Source organism: Bos javanicus, chromosome 10, assembly GCF_032452875.1.
Source record: "Bos javanicus breed banteng chromosome 10, ARS-OSU_banteng_1.0, whole genome shotgun sequence".
In the NCBI taxonomy this organism is placed as follows: Eukaryota; Metazoa; Chordata; class Mammalia; order Artiodactyla; family Bovidae; genus Bos; species Bos javanicus.
In genome coordinates this window covers 14,122,716-14,149,213 of record NC_083877.1, presented here as the reverse complement: position 1 = coordinate 14,149,213, position 26,498 = coordinate 14,122,716, and the positions used below count along the sequence as shown (strand labels likewise).

Here is a 26,498-nt window from a genome sequence, read left to right as displayed (position 1 = left end):
GCAAAGTGATTCAGTTACACATATACATGTATCTCTTCTCTTTCAACTTGTTTTCCCATTAGATCATTACAGTTCCCTATGCTATACAGTAGGTCCTTGTTGGTTATCTATTTTAAATATAAGTGTGTATATGTCAATTCCAAACTCCCAATCTATAATTGTTGTAATTATATCATATGTTTTAATAAGAAGTATAAAAAGTTCACCTTCATTAATATCCTTTAGGAAAAAAAGTGAAGTCTTTGCCCAATTATTTTTTAAGATGATGAACACTGGCAAGTTGAAAAGATTAATATTCCATGCAAACCAAATAAAACCCATAAGAATTTTGATTGGAATTACATTAGATATAAAGATTAATTTGGAGAGAACTGGCATCTTTATTATAATCATTTTTCCTTTTCAGGAGTATGATATATCTTTTTATTTATTCAACTGTTCTTTGACATTGCTCAGTAAATTCATGTAAAGACTTTAAAAGCATGCAGCAGTGATCTAGGAAGAGAAAATTAATTCTACCTGAAGAGATCTGGAAAGACATTTTTATGACCCAAAAGAGGAGAGCTCTACAAATGTAGTCAAATGAGGTACATGGTATTTCATTACTTAACTCAACACAGACTATCTCAATTATACAGTTCCCTAACAATTTTCTATTCAAAATCCTTAACCACGTATACATATCAGAGTTAATTTTCACCGGATTCTGGCCAGATGGGGCACTCTGCTTGATGTTGGAAATATGGTCCCTGCTCTCAAACGGGTTTACAATCTAGCTGGGGAAAATTTTCACGCTAAAAGTACCAACTCTAGAGAATAGATCTTACATGTTCTCAGCACACACACACTCACTCACACCAAAGATAATTATGTGAGATGACAGATGTGCTAACCAATCTTATTCTCATAGTCATTTCATAAGGAATATATGTATCTAATCATGACATCGTACACCTTAAATTTACACAACATTACATGTCAAATATATCTTAATACAACTAGGGGGGAAAAGTACCAGCTTCTCTTATTATTCTAATCCTCAAGTTAATGTAGCTTATCACTAAGTGGTTTGATTTTTTACTTTTATTTCCAGACCAAGGTAGAGACATTTCTCCACAAATTTCTTGGTCATCAAGGAATTAATTTTGGGCAGGGTCCCAGGTCTGTTCCTTGGATGTGGGTCAGTATCACCATCCGCAAAGCTACCAGAGGTGGTATATTAAGAATGCTAACTTGGAAGTCAGACTGACTGAGTTTGAATTATGACCCTTTGACCTTGAGCTATGTGACTTTGGGTGAGTTATTTAACCACCTTTGCCTCAGTTTCCCCAAATACAAAATGAAAGTAGTAATAGTACTTGTAGGATTAAAGGATTGCATGAGACAGTCCATGTATATTGTACTTAACACCATGCCCAACACAGAGAAGGACTCAGGCCTGTTACTTAATGTGCATTTTCCCGAGCAGGTGATACATTTCAGCATAGAGGGCAGCTCTGCTTGGAAGCACAGCTGTGTGTTCTGTAAATGCTCCAGACTAGAACAGAGTTCTACTTCCCCCTCAAGGTTGTGGGGGAATTATCCTCTCCTCTAGTAAAATCTAGGTCCTACTCTTGAAACTACTGGTAAATGGAATAATAAACCCAAAACTATGGAAAGATGGCGACAGGTACTTCCCCTGAGATTTCAGTGTTTTCCATTAAATGATAATTCCAAGCCAAGGTAACAGCTTTGAAAATCCTTCACTGAAAGTCAATCCTCTTTTCCCCTAAATTGTGTTTATATTGAATGACTCCAATATTAGGTATCAAGTGCATCTTTTAATGGGTGGAGAAGAGGACTTTTTGGGTATCAGCTACCTCTCTGGGGGTGACTGCCTGTTTTCAGTTCACAGCTTCTCCTGACAACCTTCTGTAACAATAGGACCATTTAGTTAGAATTGGAAATGAGTACTTTGAAACTCAGAGAAGTTTTCTTAGAAACATCTTAAGCTGGTAAGATCCTTAGGCAAACTCATGTGAGATATTAGTACAACTGAACCTAATGACTGGACATTTCTGGACCTCTCACCAGCAAGGCATGGGAAAAGGAGAATTCTTGCTCTTATGGCTCTGGTGGCTTGGGAAATAGGGGAAGACAAGCAAAGCAGGGTATCTCATCAGGAAATCCCCCAAGAATACTTCTCTTTATGGACTGGTTCCTTCTCACCTTTCTTATCTTTCTCTTTTTCTCCCATATGCATCCTATTTCTTCCTGCTAGAGACTCTTTCCTCTTCTGGGTAATACAGTTACTTGGGAAGAAATTTATAGTAGTGACAAGGAGATATATTCCCTCACCCCAACCCCAACTCTGAATGTGAAACCAGAAAAATAACTAAATTATCAGTGTGGCCAGCTCCATGTAGAGGTTTAACGTGAAAGACTCAGGCCCCAAGTTGGAATGTGGTCTAGTTAGTCTCATCAAAGAAACCAGAGTCAGCTGAAGGTGAGTGGTCTTTTTACCAGGAACTTAGTAAAGAGGGCTTCCCTGATAGCTCAGTTGGTAAAGAATCTGCTTGCAATGCAGGAGACCCCAGTTTGATTCCTGGGTTGGGAAGATCCCTTGGAGAAGGGATAGGCTACCCACTCCAGTGTTCTTGGGCTTCCCCTGTGGCTCAGCTGGTAAAGAATCTGCCTGCAATGTGGGAGACTATGGTTTGATCCCTGGGTTGGGAAGATGCCCTGGAGAAGGGAAAGGATAACCACTCCAGTGTTCTGGTCTGGAGAATTCCATGGACCATATAGTCCATGGGGTCAAAAAGAGTCGGACACAACTGAGCAACTTTCCCTTTCTTAGTAAAGAGGAAGGCACTGGTTAAGAACATAGGCTCTAGGGACTTCCACAGTGGCCCAGTGGCAAAGACTCTGTGCTGCCTAATGCAAGGGGTCCAGGTTCCATCCCTGCTCAGGGAACTAGATCCCATATGCCACAACTAGAGATCCCGCATGCTGCAAATAAGACCTGGCATAGCCAAGTAAGCAAAGAGAGAAATATTAAAAAAGAAAGAAAGAGAGAAAAGAAAAGAAAGCTCTAACATCAGGTAGGCCTAGATTTGAATCTGGATTCTACCACTTATTGATTGTAAGACTGGAGCAAGTAACTTAATTTCCCTTAGCCACAGTTTGTTTGTTTAATCAGTAAAATGGGGGTAATATCATTTATTCCAAGGGGATAAATGTGGTTGTCGGTTTAAGAAGCTCATCACAGTGCAATGTAATTCACATAATCAAGTCCAAGCAGACAGTAGCTATTTATTATAAAAAGTTGAATCAGAGAATCAAATTTGCTCAGTGCCATAAAGCACTTACTTCACAGGGATGTACTCATATCCCTTTGGCAGGAGTTGCTTCACAGATGGATGCATCAGACTATAAATGTGTGGTGCTGTTCACCGTGAAGATCGTCCAGCTAATTACCCTTAGTCAGTTTCTCTGTTCACCAAGCAGGCTTCTAGCAGGGCTTTCTGTGGAGCTTTGTAATAAGGGCACAATATGCTCCTCAGATCAGCTGACTTGAACATTCAGGTCTGTTTGGCCACGATAGCCCTCCTTAGAATAAATAAAGCAGAATTCCAGTTTATACATCAGCCTCTTGTGAGTCCAGCTGCACCCAAGAGATTGATCAACTTTGACAAAATCAACCTCTAATCCTATAGAGTGCTGTACCCTGTGCTGCACCCAAGTACTAGCCCTCCAGGGGGCTCTCAACTGCCAATTGCTGACCTGCAAGACAGATATAGCTATGTAGTCAAAGAGTTTTTTAAATTATCTGAGCAAATATTTGAAAATCAGGAGATTTCACCAAAAATGTGAATACAAGTTTCCAGCTTCTTTTGAAAACCCAGCCAAAGGGTTGGAGCTGAGGCAGCTGTTTCCTGTCAGAAGGGCCAGTCTCCTCAGTTCAGCACCCCAGCTCTTAGACCTGGTCATTTCAGTCAGTTATCACCTCGCGGGCCTAAGAGGATTTACGTCTGTGATTCCTGTTCTAAACAAGAACACTTGGAAGATTTCCTTAGGGTTTTTACTCCTTGCAAAAGAGGGGGAAACTCAGGAAGGAAAAAGCCAATCAAATGGACACCATTTAGTATAAACAGATGATAAGTTTGGAAAGACACCCATGTTTTAGGAAACACTTGGACTGTGATAGTCTCCTGGGCGCTTCTTTGCATGAGCAGACAGGACCACAGGGAGCTGGTAAGAGGCTGAATGTGGGGGAGGAGTACTGATGCTGATAACTGACCGGGAGGAAGTGCGTGACTTGGGGGCAGAAGAAGAGAGAAGGGCAGCAAGCATTGGCGAGGTATCAACCACTCCTATTCTTTAATCTTCTCTCTCCACAACTCCTGTCCCAAACAAGACCCGCTTTGACCAGCACTGGAGGAAGAGGTAAGACAGGACAGGGTTGTGGCAGAGTCCTAGGCGGCAGTGGGGTATTCAGCATCAGCACCGAGAGAGAGGTTAGGAGGAAGTCTCAGCCATCCTTCTAGACCAGCCAGCTCTCAGTGGCCATTCATAGGAAAGAGACAGAGGGTAAGTAAAAGGTTAAGTGCTGCCTGTAGAACTCTGATCAGGCATTTTCATGAACTTCTCTCAAGTTCAGCAGATAGTGCTATTCAAGAAATCTTTATACCCAACAGGATAGGAAATAAAGTTTAATAACCAATGAGGACATCAAGGGAGAGAGATTGTCTAGGAGAATTCTCAAGCTGCCCTTCAGTTAGAGCATCTGCAGAAGTGATCTAATTTCAGAAACTGTCTGCCTTAAGCCCTTCTCTTTATGATCTAGATGGAGGTCACACAATTAGATTTCAGTGGCCCATTCCAGGGCATCCATCAATTGGCTCTACACATCGAACCACATCTTTTGGCTCCTTGCTTTATAAAAAGTCAACATGACTGGGCAAATCTCTAAGCCATCCTCCATTACCTTCATTATTCTCCACCTTTGCCTTTGCTTCTGTTGCTTCCAGTGCTTAAAATACACACCAGGTCTGCTTTCAGCCATGTCCATCAGTTTCACAAAGGCCTATCTTGAAGCTTGCCTCCATCTGTCAGTTACACTGATCACGACTTGCCTCCCCTGAGAGAGTGGTGGTCCCACAAGGCACCAAAGGAGGCATGTTAATCTGGGACTTGCATCACTGGGGCTGTGGCTGTAATGATGACTCTGAACAAGTCAATTTGACATCTCAGCATACAATCTTTAGAGGCTAAGTGATGTAGTCTCTGAAGGCTTATAGCAGCAGCAGAGGCAGGATGAGCACCCTAGTGCTCTGACTTTTGTCTCAATCTGTGGTTCTTTCCACTAAGAGTGTGCATGGTTGCACACTTTCAGATCTCTTAGTTACCAATTGTAAACAGATTTGTTTAGATTACCATCGAAGGTAGAGATGGGAATTAAATCAGGTGTTTTGCTGACATATTATCCCAACTCCACGGCCTAATGAGAGGTATCGTCTCCAAGTAGATACCTCCTGGGCTTACATTACATTCTGATTCAGAAACTGTGCTTTTAAAGAAAGTATAGGGTGAACCACTGTGGATTGTGGATACTTGCTTTTTTTCTACCAAAGAGGTTTTAAAAAGCAAGAATGTATACTTGAATTCAAGTACAGTTTAAGGTACAATGGGTTAGAATATTGGAGAACACAGCAATAGTATTTTTTCATCTCAAGTACCCCTCAGTAGATAATTAACCTGGGCTATGATTAAAAAAAAACAATTCTATTAGGCCTATTTCTGTTGTGGCTAATGCTGTTGTGCTACTTGCTGTGGTATTTTTTCTTTGCTTCATTTTAAGCAGACCACTCACTGTAATATTGCAAGCATTACCATTTTTGTAACTATTCCACTTTCCTCCTTGCAATAAAAAAGCCACAGTAGATAAAAACATGAAGTTTTATATTTTCACTCATGAAGACACAACTCTTAGGAAAATCCGAGTGGCAATTGGTGGGTTTTCTGTGCAATCAACTAAGAGAATTAGCTCTTTCATCCATATAGAATACAGAGTTTTCAGGATACTCCTCTGTTCCGATGCATACTTTGCCCCATACTTGAAGTTTGTGTGAAAGGAAAGTTTGATCTATCACAAAGAGTTCTAACTTTTGTGGATGGGTGTCATGAACCGCTTTGGCAAACTGGTGAAGGCTATGTATACTTTCTTAGAATAATGGTTTCATAATTGCATAATAACTTACATTGGAAACCAATTACACTGAAGTACAGTTTTATCCATGAACCCCTTGTGTCAAACTTATCACAGTGCTGACTCAGGCCCCTCCATCTGCCTAATTTTTAGCTTTACAAAGCTTTTCAAATTTTTAGCTTTTCAAACTATGAGGTTAGAAACACAACCTCTTACTACAGAGTCAAACAAATATGGAAAGTCAAGTCCAAAGCCCGAGTCACAAAGTGCCAAGACACTGGATCACATCAGGGAGCAGGGCCAGATAGTTAGCAGGTGGCTGCTGACCGGGGATGAACCCAGGGCAATGCAAAGGCTCTCTTCCCGCACCCCCCAAATCCCTCTTCTCCTTGTCCACTCATGCTTGAAATCCCTTAATAGAGTCTAACTCCTTTGGTTTAATTAAATAGAGGATTTACTCTTGTTGAAAAGCAAAAACCCCTGGGAGAGGTAATTCTCTATGCCAAAGATTTTCAAATTTATATTCAGTAGTAGAATCTATTTTTCAGATGTAACTTTAAATACAATGCTGATAGGTAAATAGATGCAAGTTTTATACAAATTTAGTATAATGTTATATGCTGTATTGTACGTAAATAAGAATATATATGTATTTACAACATTGGAAACAGGCTATTTTGATAAAGACAAATTATGACATCAAGATTTATGGATAATAGTGCAGTCTAACATTTATCAGAGTATACACCTTATTTCTGTATTTTATTTTGCCTGCACAAGATGGAGAAAATCCTGACGTAAATAGATAAGTAATTTCTAGCTAATGATTTGTTATGGCATTTATTATCTCAGGATTTTCTTCAATTAAAATAATCCAGAAGTTTATAGACTAGTAGGAATTTTTTGTTTCAAACTATTAATGATATTTAACAACTGTTCATATTCCTTAGTAATTAAAAATTAGTTGGTAAGTACTTAATTTGGGGATATTTGACAAGTAGATTAATAAATAATTTGAATCCTGAATTCCTGACTTCATAACCTTAGGCAAGTAGCTTAATCTTAATCTCAGCTTCCTCATGTGTAAATGATTAGCATGTATTTTATAGGTGAAAAAGTTAAGTAAGACAGTGTACACAAAGCACTTAACACAGTGTCTGGCATACTTCATGAGGGCTGTTATTATTGAAGAACTGAATGACCAAAAGTACTTTTCAAATGTGCCATGGACCATTTGAAGATGTTCATCATGTCCAATTTAAATTTATTTTCAGATATCTCAGCACCTTTCTTTTTCAGATATTCATTCAGTTTCAAAACAATCTAATCTTGTTTGGCACCTGAGTCCAAAATTCCAAGACGATGTTTTACTGCTGACTTTTTATCTGCAGATGTAAACAAAGTAACACTGCGATCCTGCAACGTCCAATTCAGATTGTATAGCACGTTCTGAATCAAGTAAGGCCCAACCCAAACTTAAAATGAGCAATGAAACAATTTATGATACTATATCATCAGGATGCAATATGCATTATTGTAATTGTACAGTTCACTATTATTCTGTGCCAAACGTGCACCAGAGAGCTTGCCTGGCTTTTAACGGATGGGAGCACACAAGTGTTGTATGTAATACTAATGCCAGTTAATGTTAATAGAATGCTTACCTGGGGCTAGGAGCTGCTTTAAGAACTTGACAAGTATTAGCTCATTTAATCTTCACTTATTTATCTCGTATGATTATTATAGGAGTGTACATGAGTGGATGTGCACTTCAAAATATGACTGGTACACAGATAAACCATATCGAATTTAAAAAACACCCTTAAAAGAAATTCAAATGTGCGCACGCACATACCTCGACATGCACACATCTATGCCCATGTGCTCATGGAGTTAACCAAATAGCACAAACTAACCCATTGATGGTATCGAATGCATTAAAATTTGGTGTTTAACTTACATATGTATTTTTGTTCTTTATTATGCTTCAAAATAGCTTAAATATTTTGAGCTATTTATAAATATGAATTATAATGAAACATGAATTGAATGAAATATGAATGAAGTATGAATTAAATGCTTGCAGGCTCCCTGAAGCTCACTGGAGCTCTCTGCAACAGTTTGAAAACCAGGGCATTAAACCCTATTACTCACTTATAATGGAGCGTGAAAAGAACCAAATCAGATCCTTTTTAGGATGCAAGGGTGTGAAAAAGAGAGAAGTATGAGGTTTTTAATATTCATAAATTTTCCGGAAAGACAGGAACCTTATTAAGCACCTATTATGTTCCAGCAATGTTAATATATTATCGATAATTATAATATACTTATCGATAATATATTATCTATATTATCCCCATAACACCTGAGCCTAGTAAACACCATTATTCTGATTTTACAAAGAAGGAAACAGAGGATCAGAGATGTCAATTTGCTTACCTAGGGTTACACAACTGGAAAATGGCAAATAGGACCCAACTCTGATCCATTCAACTCCAAGCCCTTCCTCCCACCTGACTGCCTCCATTCTAGCATCCCCATTTTATAAACTAGGAAAATAAGAATAACTGAACTAGAGTGACTGGCTCTTAGAAACAGTTAGTCAGTGGCCAGGCTGTTACAAGAATCCAGGAACAAGAGGGTTTCACCAGATAAACTTCATCAGATGGCTAAGTGGGAGGATGCCCTGTGCCTACTAAGAGTCAGCAAAACCATTACTTCACTTCCAGATTTGGCAAGAAGTAACACAGCTTCAGTGTGAGGACTGGCTGGATGAGACCAATTAATCCTCTCCTATTATGTGCAAAACACTGCTTGGTGCAGTGGAGGATGTGAAAAACAGACAAAGGGACCAGACAACTGTCTCCATAGCAGTATGGGAAAGAAGGCATCATCATGTGAAATGTTAAATAGAATCTCTGGAAGGAACCTCAGTGATACTTTGGTTCTCCCCCTTGACCCCCTACAGTAATGTAAGCTTTAAATAACTGTATAAAACATGGCATAAGATAATATGTGATATCGCCAACAGTCATAACTGAAACTTTCAGAGCACTTATTTGTACCAGGACCTTTGCTAAGTGCTTTGAATTATTTCATTTAAATCTTAATACAATCCTGGGACTTCCTTGGTAGTCCAGTAGTTAAGAATCTGCCTTCTGATGCAGGGGACACAGGTTCGATCCCTGGTCAGGGAACTAAGATCCCACTTGCTGTGGGGCAGCTAAGCCTGTGTGCTGCAGCTGGAGAGCCTGTGCCACAACTGCTGAGCCTGTGCTCTCTGGAGTCCGAAGGCCACAAGGAAAGCCCGTGCATGTCACAGCTAAGGCCCAACACAGCCAAAAAAGCCCAAAAAACTCAAGAGAATCCTATGAGATTCTTTTATCATGGACATTTTACCCATAAGGAAATGGAGGCCATTTCTGTGAGGTTCTCCTTCTATTAATAAGAGTCCACAGCAGGCAGTCTAACCCAGAAATGTGATGCTCCCAGCTAAACAGTGGCTGGAGTTTGGTGTGGGGTTGGTTTGGGAACGCATGCAGGATCTCAGCCCAGAAATTCAAGAAATAACAGCGTTCACAAGGACTTAGAGAATGTGCGTTACCTGATGAGGACATGACCTCCAGTTACCTCTCCCCACTTCCAGATGGGCTTTTGTGAGAGAACCAGATGTGAGCCAGTGGCCTTTGCCACATCACTTTCTCCAGGTTTGTCGGCACTCCAAACCAAAGCAGAACTAACGTTCTCAATCACCTCAGCCTCCAAAGCCAATACACCACTCTACCACCACCATGCTGGTGGAGTAGGCTTGGAGTCAAGAAGAACATGAAAAGTCATTGTTTTCTTGGAAACTCTCTCAAGACAACCTGAAGAGGAACCTCTCTTTAGTGACAGGAATGGGGGTGTTGAACATGCCATTGCAGCTCTTGGGTAATGACTGTGTGTCATAAGTAGGATGTGGCATTTCTAAATGTCTTTAAAGCTATTTCCTTTTGTTCAACTAATTTAATTTACCAAATGCTCCTGGGGAAAGGGAGGGGGACAAGATGCTGACTCCACATTTCCTGAAAATTCAACATTCTCTTTTGAAACTGTTATCACAGAAATCCCGTCTGATTGTTGTCTGCTGGCTCCCTCTGTCAAAATTCTGCCCTGGCAGGTGTGGGAAAGAATAGAGATGCAGAACTTGAGTGAATATCCACATCTGTTTTTGGAAAAAAGGAACAGAAGCAGCACAGAAGGAAGTAAAAGAGATAATTGCTGGCTTGAACTACAATACATTTTACTTGTGGGCAGAGGGCCAGCTTACAGCAGGCGGAATATGCAGGCCCATCTTATTGGAATTCAGGGGTGGGCCTCCATTCTTGTCCGGAGACAGCTGTAAACCAGCAGCCCATAGCATCACAATCAGGCACCGGGTTTTGTCAAGGAATGCTGATATGTACAGAAGCAGCTTTGTCTGCTTCAACTGCACCCCTGCCTAGTGAAATGACAGTCAATCTCTGATTCCAGATGACAAGAACTGGATAAAAACTTAAAACAAATGGCGACCTTTCAAAAGATTAATTTGTTTACCAACAAAATGTTCCCTCTTTGTCATCTGAGATGGGGGTGACCTTCACTTTCCCATATCTAGGCTGAAAGGATGCTGACTATAGTCATCTGTTAAGTTAACTCCATCTCAGCAATTATTCCCTTTTTTATTTTTAGTGACAAGAAGGGTTTATTAATTCACTCTGCTTCTTGTTATGGTTTATAAATGCAACAAGCTCATTCTGAATTACTGCAGTGTAACATCAATTTGTTTAAATCTAATTCTGCTACCGTTGCCAAATTATGTTGAGACTGTAATTGTGGCCATATGCATGGGCTTAAAACACAATCATGTTGTGAAATAGTCCTTCTTTCTGCCCCCACCCCTCCTACTTACCCCCACCTTACTTCTGGTGCTTCTTCTAATCATTTGACATTAACACAATTGCCTCACTTTCCATTACTTTATCACTTCAGAAATGAATGCGCTTTCAGTGAGAGATTACTACACACACCCTAAGTGAAACAGTAAAGAATGAAACTATGATTTGTGAAGTATGGTTGCTACCCAACTAAGTTAGTGCAAAACACGGCATAACATATGACTCATAAAATCTAGAAATCATAATAGTATTAAATCCAACCTCATGAATAAATAAAAGATTCTAAGTTTACATTGCATTATATATTTATTTATTTGGAAAGTGGGACCAAAGAACCGGTATAATTCTACAGCAACTCATACGTTGCCAAAAAGAAAAATGTTTTTATGATTCTTTTCTAGGTCATAACAGTTATAATCAGAGTTATTTGTGCAGCAATTCAAAGCAATGTTTTGTTTGGCTATTTTGTTATGCATTCATAATCGTTCTTTTAAAATTCATGGTAACAGATACATGTTTCAAGCCTTTTAAGAAACCCTTATTTTAAAAAAAAAATAAATCAAAGTCAAATTTTCTGTAGATCTTTTAGTGTGTTGCATTATAAAGTCTATCTTTTAATGCGTTGCATTATAAAGTCTAACTGGAACTAAATGTCAGTGAGTAAGTATGAACAGAATCACAGATTTCTTCTTATCTATGCAAACCTGTACGGCTCTACTCAAGAATGTGTTAGAGGGTTTTTGTTTTAATTTGGCAAATTTAATATATTGAAAAAAATCAGTGACTTTTACTTTTAATGCTTTTTTTGTGAATTGCTTTTACACAAGAGAGTTACAGGATATATAATTCTGAAGGCAGTTTTGTGGGGGTGGGTATATGTGTATGTAGAGTGTATGTGTTTTAAATGCACTAAAATCTTTTCATCAGCCTATGATTATCAGAAAGTATATACCTCTTCATAAAATGGAGAAAACACCAGTTTTTGGGAACTGGTAATGTAAATTAGCAACAAATTCCAATTTGCTCTGTCAAAAGTATCTAAGATTACTTATAGGCTTTTGACAAGCTGTTCAAGTTTCATAAGAAGTAAGGAAACACATGGCCCTCAGCAGCCAAATAATAATCCCCTTTGAGTGTTTAGAGTGGTTATAAAAAGCAATTAGCTCTGATGCTGTTTTTCTAATTAACTATACATCATAATGCTAGACACATTGCTTCAGTTTGGGTACGTGCTTTCAAAAACATTTTCATAAGTGGTAAATCACAACTGTATTTATTCCCAAGTATTCCACACGATTGTTTAAAGCCAACACTGGAATATTTCTTTCATAGGACCTTTTGCACAATGCTTGTTTTACAAATCTAAAATGAGAATATGTTTTTCACTTAGTACCATCGTCTATACATATATCAACGTAAAATGATAGGGTCAACTATTTTGATTGAAATGCCAATAGTTTGAGCAAGAGGGACATAACGTACCTACATTTTAAAGTGATCTGGTGTAGATTTTTATGGAGTCAAGTTTTACAGGGGGAAAAAAGGATCTTAAATACAATCAATGAGCATACAATGAGTACATTAGGTAATGTACACTCATTGACTGTATCCTTGTATCTTACAAGGCCAAGTGCTCTCCCAAGTCCTCTGTGTTCTAAGGACAAGCGTACACTATCCAAGGCACATATCCTACTTGGGAAGTTTTGGACATAGTTTTGAATTCCCTGTTTATGTCAGAATTTTTGTTCAGATTCATTAAAGCAAAGCTTAATCCCCTGTAAATGTTGAGGTATGCCTTTTTAAACTTCAATACTCATCAGAAAAAGTTTGCATGACATGCTGCAATTGCCTTGGGCTACAAAGCCTCAGCGCTCCACCAGCTAAGCCAATATTAATTCTAGACTGATGGGGAAAACCAACAACAGCAAAAGCAAAATCTGCTTCTGTCTGTACAGCCAGAGAAATAATGTTTTTATTTCAAGGGCTTTGGGCTCACGGGAAGCAGATAAAAACCCTTTCACATTATTCACAGTGACATTTTAAATAAAGTTTCAGCAGGAATAAAAATATCTAACTTTCTAGGTATTTCTTAGGCTATAAAAGGATTTCTATGATAAAATGCTCTTAAACCAACCCTGTTAGAATAACATAAAGCACATATAAAGAAACTAAAAATATATTTCAGGGTTACATGAATGAAGTAGGCAGTTGAAAATGTCTACGTAGGAAATTTGAAAGATTAAGAGACTATTACGCTGGTTGGAAATGGCTTTGCAATTTAATTCTAAAATTAATCTTGTTTTTAGTTTTGATTTCACTGAAGGATACATTTAAGAGCTTTGGAGAAAAGCCAAAGGTTAAAAAAAATGTATTTAAAAATTATAGATATCACTTTGGTAATTATTTTCAATATTAGAAATGATCTCAAATAAAATAATTTTTCTAATTAAAATCAAGCCCTACTCTTGGTTCTTCTAAGAAAACCCTGAAACACAGAAAGAGTACAATCCCTGCTTTGGGACACTCAGCAGCAAGTCAACGGCAAAAATAGGAACAGACTCTGAGATTCCTTAATGACAGTCTCCTTGTTATTATTTTTCCTTCTCATCATTTTGTTAACATAAAGGATCAACCCCTACTTTCTTCAGATTTAGAATAAATATTCTTAAATTTTTGCCTATTATATGAGCATATATAATTGAAGCTCATGCCTTGCTGTTGTTGTTTTTTTTTTCTTTTTCTAGGAGAAGCCTGTACACAAAAGAAAATATTTAACAGCTCTGTATTCTTTTTGTTGTTAAATTACTTCCTCTTGTTAAATTTTGATATTAGTTAAAATTATGGTACTAGTTTATTTAGGGATATCAGATAAAATAGAAAAATTTGAATGATCTATACATAGATCTTTTAAAAAGAAGTTTACACTTTCTTCATCATTTCTAATTACAAACAGAATGAATGCCACTCCATTTCATCTCCAAAAAATTCTAAGGACAAAAGGATTCAATTCTTAAAATCTACCTTATATCTTATAGCACCAATGAATGAATTTTAATTCTAAAAAATAAGAGCTCATTAAAACCACTCATTACTTACACTTGCTTTTCTCTGGTTAATGTATGGCAAACTGATTCCATAGGTCGCATTTACAGCAGCTCTGTGGTGGATGCTTTCAGGATCCTGCATGATTTTTATATTCAACCCTGTCTTTCCCTGAAACAAAGAAACAATGAAAGTTTCATGCTGGATGAACAAAACTGCTTGTTAACATTTTATATCCTCAAAGGAGTATAAAGTTCTTTGAGAATAATTATTTTAATGTAATTCTCACTGGAAAAAAAATATATATATCTTTAGGTCTTTTATTTAGGTAACTAATTTTGTCTTTTATTCACAGAAAAGGAATTTTCTGCAGATTTTCCTCTCTGAATCCCTGTTACTCATAAAAATCCACCATTCATTTTCTCCAAAATACTGCTAGAAGCCAACCAAGGTGGACAAAGGGTAGAACACCTGGTCTCGATTTAGTTTTAGCTTTCCAGGTCAAGAATTTTCCCAATGAAATCTATACTACAACTATGCAGGTAGAGGGCTCCCTTGGTCTGTTAATGTGGCCACTTTTCTCAAGGGACATTTACAGGTAAATCTCAGTTAGGACTTGGTAAATTTACCACAACAAATGTATCTCCTCCTTCATAGAGATTTTGCTATTTTCTAGGGGAAATGTATGCTTTCATTAGAAAAAAATAAAACCCACGCATCTCATTTGAACCATGTGTTCCTCATTTAAAATAATTCAAGTGAGTTACTGCTGAGTTAGACTACCAGGGTAGGCAGCATAGAGGTGGTGAGCAGGGGCACCAGACAGGTGCCTGGAGACCTGCGATCCAGTCTTGCTCTACCCTGGACTGTCTGCGCGTGACCTTGGGTAAGTCACTTTCCTTCTGTGGAAGTCAGTTTCTTTATTTGCAAAATGTGGCACTAGACTTGACAGTCTCCCATCGAATTATCAACCCCCAACACCTCCCTCCCGTGTTTTGCATTCTGTGCTAAAAGGTAGCATTCTATGCATTGATGCTCAAAGGGAAGCTGACACTTACGGAGTATGGTAGTACTGAGAGTTTCTGAGGTCTTTTGGGAGTTTTAAATTTAGTGAACTTTAGCATATTCACAATGTTGTACCACCATCACCCCTACCTTAATCCCAGAACATTTTCATTACCCCAATAAGAAACCTCACGCTCATTAACAATCCCTGCTCATCCCCTCCTCCTCCCAGAGCCTGGCAACTGCTAATCAGCTTTCTTTCTCTTGGATGTGCCCATTCTGGATATTTCCTATAAATGAAATCATACAATGTGTGGCCTTTGTGACTTTTTTTAAAAGGTGTTGTGAGCAATTAAAAACACTGATTTCTTTTCAATATAGTGCTAGTTCTGAGGGTGATCTGATGCAATTGTTAAAATGGTTATAGGAACCAGACAGATTAGCTCATGCTGCAGTAATTTCTTTGATCCTAAGCATTCATACATGGCCTGTGCCTGAGGTCAATGTGAAGGGGAAGGCTACAAAAACACCTTTGGAATGCATGCTGTCTAGATAAGTTATTTCTTAATACAGCCTCAAAACCTTCCTTTTATTTTTTAAAACATAGTTTTTAGACAAAATCTCCAAGTAACTGCACTCAATTGTGCACTTTAACTCATGCAGGAACACAGGTTACAAATAAGGCACAGCTTTTCTCTCTAAAGTCCGTGTGGTGACAGAAATAATGTAGTGCCTAATTACAAATGGCTTTCCTTGTGTGGGTAACCCACATGTACAGCACAACTCTGGGGTTTTTGCATGAAAGCTGAGCGCCTCTTTTATTGAAATTAATACCTGAACATAATTTTTTCCTTCTTAATTAAACTTTCAGAATAATTTCCATCCTACCAAGGATGGGGAAATTGCTAATATGTATTATATTGACTGGATGTGGTTTCTGTAATTAGGGTGTTTTTAAAATGTGTATTCTGGATAAAATTGATGGTAATAGCTTCATCTATCATGTCTAAGCTTTGTTAGAACTTCTTAATTCTGGGATCATTGGCTCAGTGAACTATAGCCATTTTCTTAGTTTTATTATGCTCCATCAACTTTGCATGGCTATAGGACTGGTGTAGAAACAAAATGATCAAATTTAGAATCAGTATTAAAACTGGCATTAAAATCTAGTTGTTCCCTTCCATTTTTACATTTCTATGGCACTGGACACAGATATTTCTGGAAAGAAATCTAAATGTAAGCAGAAATTCAACAGAAATGCCAGGTTGTAATAGCAATTCTTTATTAGTTTCTAAAGCAATAAAAAGATCCTTTAAATATTAATATTCTATTATTTACCCTTTTGACACCAAAGGATGGATATATCAAAATTATATGTAGCACATATGATTTAATTCCCCTTTTAAAAAATATTAAGAGTCTACATTTAAATGATATAAAAATGTCAAATGGTCTCACTGAAAATCACTGCCATATACATGCATAACCTAAATTTATCTTACAATCTACAGAGAGGTATAGGAAAATATTTATGAGAATAAATTATCAGACCCAGTAAAAAGGCTTTTCAAGGAAAACAATTATAGATTTTAAAAAACAAAATTAATCATTCCATTAAGCATAAAAACAATGTTCTGGAAGATGATCATTTTTTGCCAACAGTAAGATAAATATCGGAAATAATTTAAGAAAATTTTCTTAAATTGTTCAAGAAAAGACAGCAATTTATTTAATCTATCTTGAGTCACTAAACAATCTAAACTTTGTATTCCCTCCTTTTGATAGTAATTACAAGCAGATATATCAAATGTGACTCTCATTTAGACTTTGGTTTGTAAGAACAAAAGTTATTATCAGAGCCAATTACTGTTTTACCTACATGGCTGCACAGAAGCAGGGAGCTCAATTTTCATCTCATCAGTGATTTTGTGGTATTTATTTTATTACTATGCCCACAAAGCGATATAAGAAGGAAATAGCTTATGCTATTAAAACTAGGGCTTGAACATGAGAGGCTAAGGTTCCTTTCAAAAGAAGTTCTGAATTAAAAACACTAGGCAGCACATAATACCAGCTCCCCAGACATGAGCAGACCATAAAATGACATGCATCTGAGCAGTAGATCCCACACAGAGTAATCAAAATGGAAATGCTTCACAAACAAAGTTGAGACAAGCTATTTACTAAGTTACAGTATTATCAGCATAACATTATTCTCAACAGTGTTTGCCAAAAGTAATGCCTTCTAAATGTACACTGGTTAGTCCCGCTGGTTAAAGGTATCTGCTATTTAATCTCAAAAGAAAAAGAATCCAGTCACCTTTAATTGTCTGATTCTTTCAACCAATATCATATTTAATTGAAAGAACAGTAGACACCAAATCCTACTTCAAGCTATATGATCTAGATTTTTTCATTTGTGAAACTGGGTAGTATTAATAATACTTTACCTTCAGGGGGTTGTTTGTGAAGTTTAAGTGACTGATGTGTGTTCAGCATCTCACAAATGATAAAGTACTATTCAGTATCCTACAAGTAATACTTTATGCACTGAAACACCTCAAATATATAAAAATCCATAGTTCTTAATATTTCCCCCTTCCCCAAAACCTAATTGATAAAATAGATCAATTAATCTACAAGATAGATAAAAGAAAGAATCGTGTATTTATTCTGCTTTTCCTGAAAAATCTGCTTTTCAGGTTCACCAAAGAGTTGCTAAGGGAAAGTTCTTCAGAGAAGCTAATAAATGCAGAAGGAGTGACAGAATTATAAAATCATCACTTTGCAATCCCTAATGAAATAATTAGATACATATCAGTTTTTGCTAATATCATTGGGTGAAAGGTTGTGGGGAACTTTATATAAGACTAGATCAAGCTGGTAATACACAGACTCACAGCTCAATCTTAACATCACTAAAAGAAAAAAGAAACTGCCTCCTGATAAACAGTAAAAGCAAGTGCACAGTACCACCTGTGAAGTATTGCCACCAAAAAGACGTTACCTGCATCCAATCAAGCTTCTGGATAGAACTGCTGCTGTGCTGTGCTCAGCTGTGTCCGACTCCTTGTGACCCCATGGATTGTAGCCCTCCAGGCTGCTCTGTCCATGGGGATTCTCCAGGCAAGAATACTGGAGCGGGTTGCTATGCCCTCCTCCAGGGGATCTTCCCAACCCAGGGATCGAACCCAGGTCTCCCACATTGCAGGTGGACTCTTTATCACCTGAGCCACCAGGGAAGCCCAGATAGGACTGCTAGTTTACAAGAAATACTAGAGACAGGGGCACATGTAAAATGACACCATGAGATTGTAAGACATGAGATTCAGACAAATCCACACTAAGCGGGTAGTGAACCTATTTGAGAAATGACCTGATTTCTTAAATAAGTGACCTTTAAAAACTGAAGTATAGTTGACCTACAATGGTGACTTTTTTCATGAAGCAAACTGTTACAGATAAAATGAGATACAAATGCAACATATGATATTGTACAACATAGGGAATATAGTCAATATTCTATAATAACTAGAACCTTAAAAATTGAGAATCATTTTATTGTAACACCTGTAACTTATACTGTACAACTATGCTTTAGTTTTTCAAAATGAATAAAACAACAACAAAAAAAAACAACTGCAATGTGCAGACATTTTTTACATCCTGATTCAAACAAACAATAGAAAAATAGTTCTAAGACAACTGGGGAAGACTGAACGTGGACTGAGAATTATATAGTATTGTGCTCACTCAGTCATGTCCGACTCTTTGTGACCTTTTGGACTGTAGCCTGCCAGGCTCCTCTGTCCTTGGGGTTTTTCAGGCAAGAATACTGAAGTGGGTTGCCGTTTCCTTCTCCAGGGGATCCTCCCAATCCAGGGACTAAACCCGAGTCTTTTGTGTCTCCTGTATTACAGGCAAATGTAATATTAAGTGTTAGGTGTGATAATACGTCTGTGCTTTATGACATCCCCTCTTATACCCCTGCTAGGTAGGGGACCAACAATCACAGCATCACTTAACCCCAAGCTGCTTCTAAAAGCCCAGGTGCCTCAAGTTCACAAAGCCTTAAGATTTGAATTCCATTCAGATGTGCCCATCCTGTTTTTTGATTCTGGTAGGAGTTGAATTGTAGAACAAGAGGAAGGTTAGGGGAGAGGGCTAACATTTATTCAGCTCCCATTTTGTGCCAGGCACCATAATATGTTGGGGGTTGTCATAATCCAAATGATGTACTTTAGTCCTTAAAATGGCAAGTGGGAGTATATGAAATTATCCTCTTTACCAGTGAGGATAAATGGCTAAGTGATACTACCCCAAAGTGAAGAGACGGGATTTTGCTTATGTCTCTGTCTTCAAAAACCTCTTTCCATCATAACATGCTGCCACATCACAAAGAAATGTTGATTGATACACTCTTGATTCAGCTTCCTATCTGTCAGATCCTTTACTTCCTCTCGAATATCCACAGGCACTGCTCCGATCTGTGCCCTCAATGATTATTACATGGACCTCTATAATGAGCCCTAAGATGGGTCTCCTTGAGTCTGCATGACCTCCAGTATGACTGAACCTCTGGTTACTAACTGAAACATGTATCTCACCTCTAGTGGTTTCCTTTAGAGGGACCCTTCCTACTTTCCAGCCCTGTATTCTGCCACTTCCTCATGACTGCTCAGTGACCAGCCAGCCTCCACATATAAAATGTTCTCTCCACCTCTCCAGGTGAGCAGGCTCTTCCATTTTCTGGGAATGTCCTCTTTTCCCCCTGACCTTCAGCTGTTCTCTGGGCACGCTGTTACTAACACTGAAACTTGGAACAGGTGCAACTTCCTCTGGGAGATCTCGCCTAACCTCCATCTCTCCTTCTCTACTCCCCACAGAATTCATTCATTCATTCCAACATTTATGGAAAGCCTCACTGAGGTGTTGGTCAATAAAAACAAGTTTTTGTCCACATGGATCTTACATTCTTGAAGGAATGAGAGGAATCAGTTAATAACCATGTAAACAGATATAGACTTAATTTTACATTTCTATAAGTGCTCTAAATAAAATACCCTAGGAGAATGGGAGGCTGCCTTAAACATGGTGGTCAAGGAGAGCCTCTCTGAGGAGGTGACAAGTACACTGAGGCCTGAATGGGATAGTCACACAAAGATCTGGGGATGATGGAGAAGTCAGAAATCAATGATTAATGAGAGGGGACTAACTGGAAGAGCTAAGCTAAATACGAGGCTGGCTTTAACCAGAGAAGGGACATTTCTTCCACTCTGACAAGGTAGAAAACATAAAACATAAATCTAGAGATAGAGAAATTAAATATGATTATAAAAGGATAATGGTAATGGGAATAGGGATGTTTGTCTATGTGACTGAAAATTGGAAGAATATTACTTCAATAAGACCAAATTTATTGTCCTCATGTATATGAAGTCCAGAGATAGGCTGTTCAGGGTTGGTCTGGAAGTCCAGGAAGTTGCCAAGGACCAGGCCCCTTTCAATTTAGTATTCTGCTATCCCTAATGTATGGGCCTCCTCCTCCTGGCCTAAGATGGCTGCAAGAGTCCCAGCGAACACAGCTCCATTCCAGGCAGCAGAATAGAGAAAGGAGAAGAAAAGGATTGAAGAGCAAAAGTCGGATATCATTTAAGGAGGTTTCCAGAAAATTTCCCAAAATACTCACCACCTAATATTTCACTGGATAAGGAAATGGCAACCTCTTCAGTATTCTTGCTTGGAAAATCCCATGGACAGAGGAAACTGGCAGGCTACAGTCCACAGGGTCATAAAAAAGTCAGACACGACTTAGTGATTAAACAATAACAACATTTCATTAGCCAATACTTGATCATATGGTTATGTCCAACAGCAAGGGACACTGAAAAACGGGATCTTTATATTGGGCAGTCATATATTTAGCTAAAAATCCGCAGCTCAGGAAAACCTCTGGGGCCCAGTCCCTTTCCTCCTCTATGTCCTAACCATCTTCAGAGTGTTGCCTTTTGTTCCTGTGCTTGTCACCTCATGGTTGCAAGATGCTTGCTGAAACTCCAGATGTCATGGCTGTGCTCAGGGGAGAGAAAGAGAGGAAGGGGAGAAGGGACACGCCAGTTGTTACTATACCCTCTCACCAGGAAAGCAAAACATCCCCTAGAACCAAATTCAGGAGACGGCCACTCAGTACCCACTGGACAGAACTGGGACACGTGGTCAAACTTAACTGCAAAGAAGGCTCAGAAATGAGGACACTTATTCCTCTTGGCATGATGCCATCCTGAACAAAATCACAGTTTATAGTAATGCAGATGTCGGATGAATATTGGATAGGGAATTAACAATTTCTGCCACAGCCATCAATCTAATCTAGCTAAGAAATCAAGTACAAAAGTGATACATAGTGAAATAATGAGGGGTCAGTGGATTGAATGTCCTCAGGGTAATGAAAAACTGTTGGAAGAACATATTATATGAACTGGAAGGCCAGGACATGGAGGTCAGAGATTGCTGTGCTTGAAACAGATTTTAGAGATGATGTACTTACTGGGTACAAGCCCAGGCATTCAGCATATCCCCCTAGCCAGAGTACTTTTGTCAAACCTCTAATACCACACTTGCCACTCTGTCTGTAGAATGCCTGACTACGGGCTGTGAACACCGACAGCAGTAAAATCTGCATTCTAGCACCTAACACATAGTACCATTAACATCAAAACATGTGAAGAAATGAAATAGCACGCCCGTGAGGAAAGGCATCTTTTGGTGTTACTATGTTTCTGTTATTCTTACAAGATGCCATGGTGACGAGTCATCAGCTTATAGCAGTCGTGTGGGCCAAAGGTGCATCCTGTCCAACTCTTACGGCACAGGGGCCAGTTGCTAATTCCACAACCTCCCTATCTTTGCTACAAGCAACTCTCGTGAGTTGGTGGCCAGGGAATGAGGTCCCCCTACATGCCCAGAAGTTAGCATCCCCTGGTAAGCCAGGGAGAGAGGCAAGAGATATTTGGGATGCCATCTTTGAAATGTCATTGAACCATGGGATACCATATATTAATAATAAATTTTGAGTATGCTTTTCAGTTGTAATAAATAGCTTATGATTCTGGAAAAGATGCTATGAGTCATAAATATGTATCTACTTGAATCTTCTCATAGAAATCTTTTGTAAAAAAAAAAAAAAATGAACAATTTATTCAGCTTCTTTCTTTATTTTCCCCAAGTTTCAAGTTGTTAATTTTCCTGTGGCATAGTGTTGTTAGAATATACAGGCCTGAGGGCCTACTTTTGCCCATTTTTAATAGAAATAACTCCAAATACCATGTTTAATTACCTGTCCCATTAGCCACAACTATGTACACTGTAAAGTATAAACCTCTTTATATATGTAAACCACCTGGATGGTAACTAATTACAGAAAACCAGCATTATTGTTGAGTATAATAATGTATTATGAATAATTCTAATGTGGCTTCACCACTGCCATATTGGTGTCAGTGCAACAAATCAGAAAGTAAAAAGGTCACTTTTACCAGGAGCATTACATTGAGAAGTTCCTTTGGGAAATTTTATTTATTCATTTCTAAATATTTATTTGACTGCACTGGTCTAGCTGCAGCATGTGCGATCTAGTTTTCTGACCAGTGATCAAACCCCCTTCATTGGGAGTGTGGAGTCTTAGCCACTCAACCACCAGGGAGGTCCCTTTTTGGGAGAGTGTAGAGGGACATATCTGAGGATAATTCTGGGGGTGGTTAGGACCTTTTGTTAAAGGAAAAAAAATCAACAATTTATTCAGCTGCTTTCTTTATTTTCCCCAAGTTTCAAGTTGTAAATTTTCCTGTGGCAAACACAGGGATGGAGGTCAGGGTTTTGTACTTTTAACACTAGTGAGGAAAAGCCAGCACTCTGAGGTTACACAGAGCTGAGTCTGAATGCTAGTTCTCCTGTTTCTTAGTTTTAAATTTCTATCATCTCTCATCCTTGGTACGCTCATCTGTCAAATGGGGATAACAGTAAGCCCTTCCTTCAGAAATGTCGTGAGGATGAGATATGACTTCATCACCATGGCTAACACAGGCTCCTGCATGGTCTCCCTGCCTCCGCCCTTGTCCTTCTACATCACAGTCTCCACAAGACAGTCAGAGGGACTCTTGTCAATTGTAAATCATACCCAATCGGTCCCCTGGTGAAAAGCCTCCCATCTAACTCGTGATCTCTGCAGTCCTCACAATGGTCTGTGAGATCTGACCTCTACCCCTGTCCCTACTTCTCTCCTCCTCGTACATTCCTCTCCATCTTCCTTGCTGTTCACACTCCTAATTCAGGGTCTTTAGCGGTTCTGTCTTCTCTGCCTGGGATACTCTTCCTCCAGGTATTTGCACAATGCCTTGCTCCCTCACATCCATCAGATTTCTGCTCAAGAGTCACCTTACAACTGAGACCATCCCAACACTCCCTATGTTCCTACCCTAACTATTCTCTCACCAACTAACATATTATATGTTTACTTTTCAAACGGTTTTCTATTTTTCTAATGACTGCTGCTACTGCTGCTGCTAAGTCGCTTCAGTCGTGTCTAACTCTGTGCGACCCCACAGACGGCAGCCCATCAGGCTCCCCTGTCCCTGGGATTCTCCAGGCAAGAACACTGGAGTGGGTTGCCATTTCCTTCTCCAATGCATGAAAGTGAAAAGTGAAAGTGAAGTCGCTCAGTCATGTTCGACTCTGCGACTCCATGGACTGCAGCCTACCAGGCTCCTCCATCCATGGGATTTTCCAGACTACCTTACCCTAACTAGAATGTAAGCCCCCTGAGAATAGAGAAGTTCAGTTGATGCCTGAAACAGTGCCCCATTTCTAGTGAATGCTATGTAAGTGTTTATTCTTCTGATTATTTGTTGACCAGAAGAATGAACACTTACATAGCACTCACCAGGTATGGGCCACTGTTATAAAATGTACATATGTTACTTCATTTATCCTTACAACAGAGTATCACAGAGCCCATTTTGCAGATGAGGAACTGAGGCATGGAGTGGTTAAGTGACTTGCTGAGGTACAGATATTCAGTGGTGGAGAGCTAGTATGGGATGTAAACCCATACTTCTAACCATCGTGTTGCCATCTATTGAGAGCCTATTCCAGGCTGGGCACTGTCTAGTAACTGGTTACAGCAATGAACTAAACAGAGTCTCTCTGCTTTAGATTAACAAAGACTTAAGAAATAAAATAACAAAACAGAAATAGACTCATAGAGAACAGACTTTTGGTTGCCAAAGGGGTGGGGGGCAGGAGAGGGATGGACTGGGAGTCTGGTGCTGGTAGATAAAAACTATTATATTTAGAATGGATAAACAACAAAGCCCTAATGTATAGCACAGGGAACTATATTCAATACCCTTGATAAACCATAATGGAAAAAGAATATTTTTAAAAAGAATGTATTTAAAAAAAGAAATAAACAATATATAAACCTTAACAGGTCCAAGTTTGTATAAAGAACAGTAAAAGTCATTTGGAGGATAACTGGGGAAATCTGAATATAAACTGGATATCTATTATATTCAGAAATTATTGTTAATTTTGTTAAATGGGATAATGGTGTTGTGGTAAGGAGGAATGTATTCATTTTTAAAGATGTATGTAAAAGCATTAAGGGATGAAATGTCATTAGATCTATAGTTTAAAACATTTCAATAAAAAATAGGTGAAGTGAAACTGGTAAAGGTTAACACTTATTAAATCCAGGTGAAAGAAAAATAGTTATTAATATACTATTTTTGGTTTACTTGAATAGTTTCATACTAAGAAGGTCTTAAGAAGTCACAGAAAGGGAAAAGTAGTTTTTAAAGGTTTATGCTCTCATGGAGTTTATATTCTAATGAGAAGGCAGAGTTCATAACGCTTGTTGGTTTCTTGTAGGCATTCACTTTTCCCCACTTTATTCTATAAAATCCACCTGGTATTTCATTAGCAAAATTTTCCCACCCAATATTAAGTGAGATATAACCCATAGTGAAAATCTGTAAAGCAATCCTTTCTTGATCTCTCATCACATTATTCCTCATAATGACAAAAATCCTCAAAACCTTAGTTTTGATCAAATTTTGAAAATCATTCTCAATGAGATCCATATTCACAAAATTAAAGATCCTTCCCATCTTATACATAGATCTTATATATTGCTGTATCGAAATAGATCACAATCTATATTTTTACATTCTTTTGATAGAGTATCCATTTTATGGAATTCATTTGGAGAATAACTCTCAAGCAATGAGATCCATTTATTTTCCCTGCTCTGTAAACATACGATTTGTATCATGCTTCTAAGTAGTTCCTTGGATTTAAACAATTTCAATTCAGTTCAGTTCAGTTGCTCAGTCGTGTCCGACTCTTTGTGACCCCGTGGACTGCAGCACGCCAGGCTTCCCTGTCCATCACCAACTCCCAGAGCCTACTCAAACTCATATTCATCGCGTCGGTGATGCCATCCAATCATCTCATCCTCTGTCATCCCATTCTCCTCCTGCCCTCAATCTTTCCCAGCATCAGGGTCTTTTCCAATGAGTCGGTTCTTCACATCAGGTGGCCAAAATATTGGAGTTTCAGCTTCAGCATCAGTCCTTCCAATGAATATTTACACAGTAGGAAACCCTCTCACAGGTGGGTCTGTGGGGAGTTTTGGAATCACAGAAGGCAACATAACTGGGAAAAAAAATTAAAAATCCACAGAATACACGCCTAACCGCCACTGCTGAAAAGAGAACTTCCCCGCGAGAGGCTCTAACCTAACAACCTAACATGCAGCCTGGCCCACTCACAGAACAAAGGATTGAGTGAATACCAAAGGAGAGCTAGCCGGTTAAACAGCTTAGGAACGTCTGTTTTGAAATTTGCCTTCAGACAGCTCACCAGACACAACAAGAAAATCAAATACTCTTTTGGCCTATAAAGTTTTTCTCCTTCTCTTCCTTCCTCCTCCTTTTGTGTTTGCTATTTCAAACCCTTTCCTTGACTGCCATGAGTATACGTGTGCTCAAAGTGCCTAAAAGAAGGGTTGGGCTCACTTGATTTGAAGCTAAGATATACTTAAAGAAAAGGCACCAGAATATGGCTTTTTAAATGTTACAGAAGAGTGATAATTCTTTATTGTGATTCTTAATTACAACTGAGAAACTCCAAGTGATTTGTCATTTTAGTTTTTTCGTGTGAAATGGAATTCCAAAAACAATTTCTTCACTTTGGAGAAAGAGCTTAAAGTAGCAACTGGGGTTTACCTAGTTTAAAAGGTTGGCAGTGGGCAATTAAAGGTGGTGATATCCCAGTTGGATTTCACAACT

General features: G+C 38.6%; 1 protein-coding gene across 1 annotated transcript in view; it reads right to left on the bottom strand.

Moving 5' to 3' along the window:
* The window catches only part of IQCH (IQ motif containing H), a 229,497-nt gene that overhangs the window by 177,877 nt on the left and 25,122 nt on the right, over positions 1 to 26,498 (bottom strand). Inside the window, 1 exon segment of the mRNA XM_061430164.1 lies at positions 14,200 to 14,316. Coding sequence (XP_061286148.1) covers positions 14,200 to 14,316 — 117 coding nt within the window.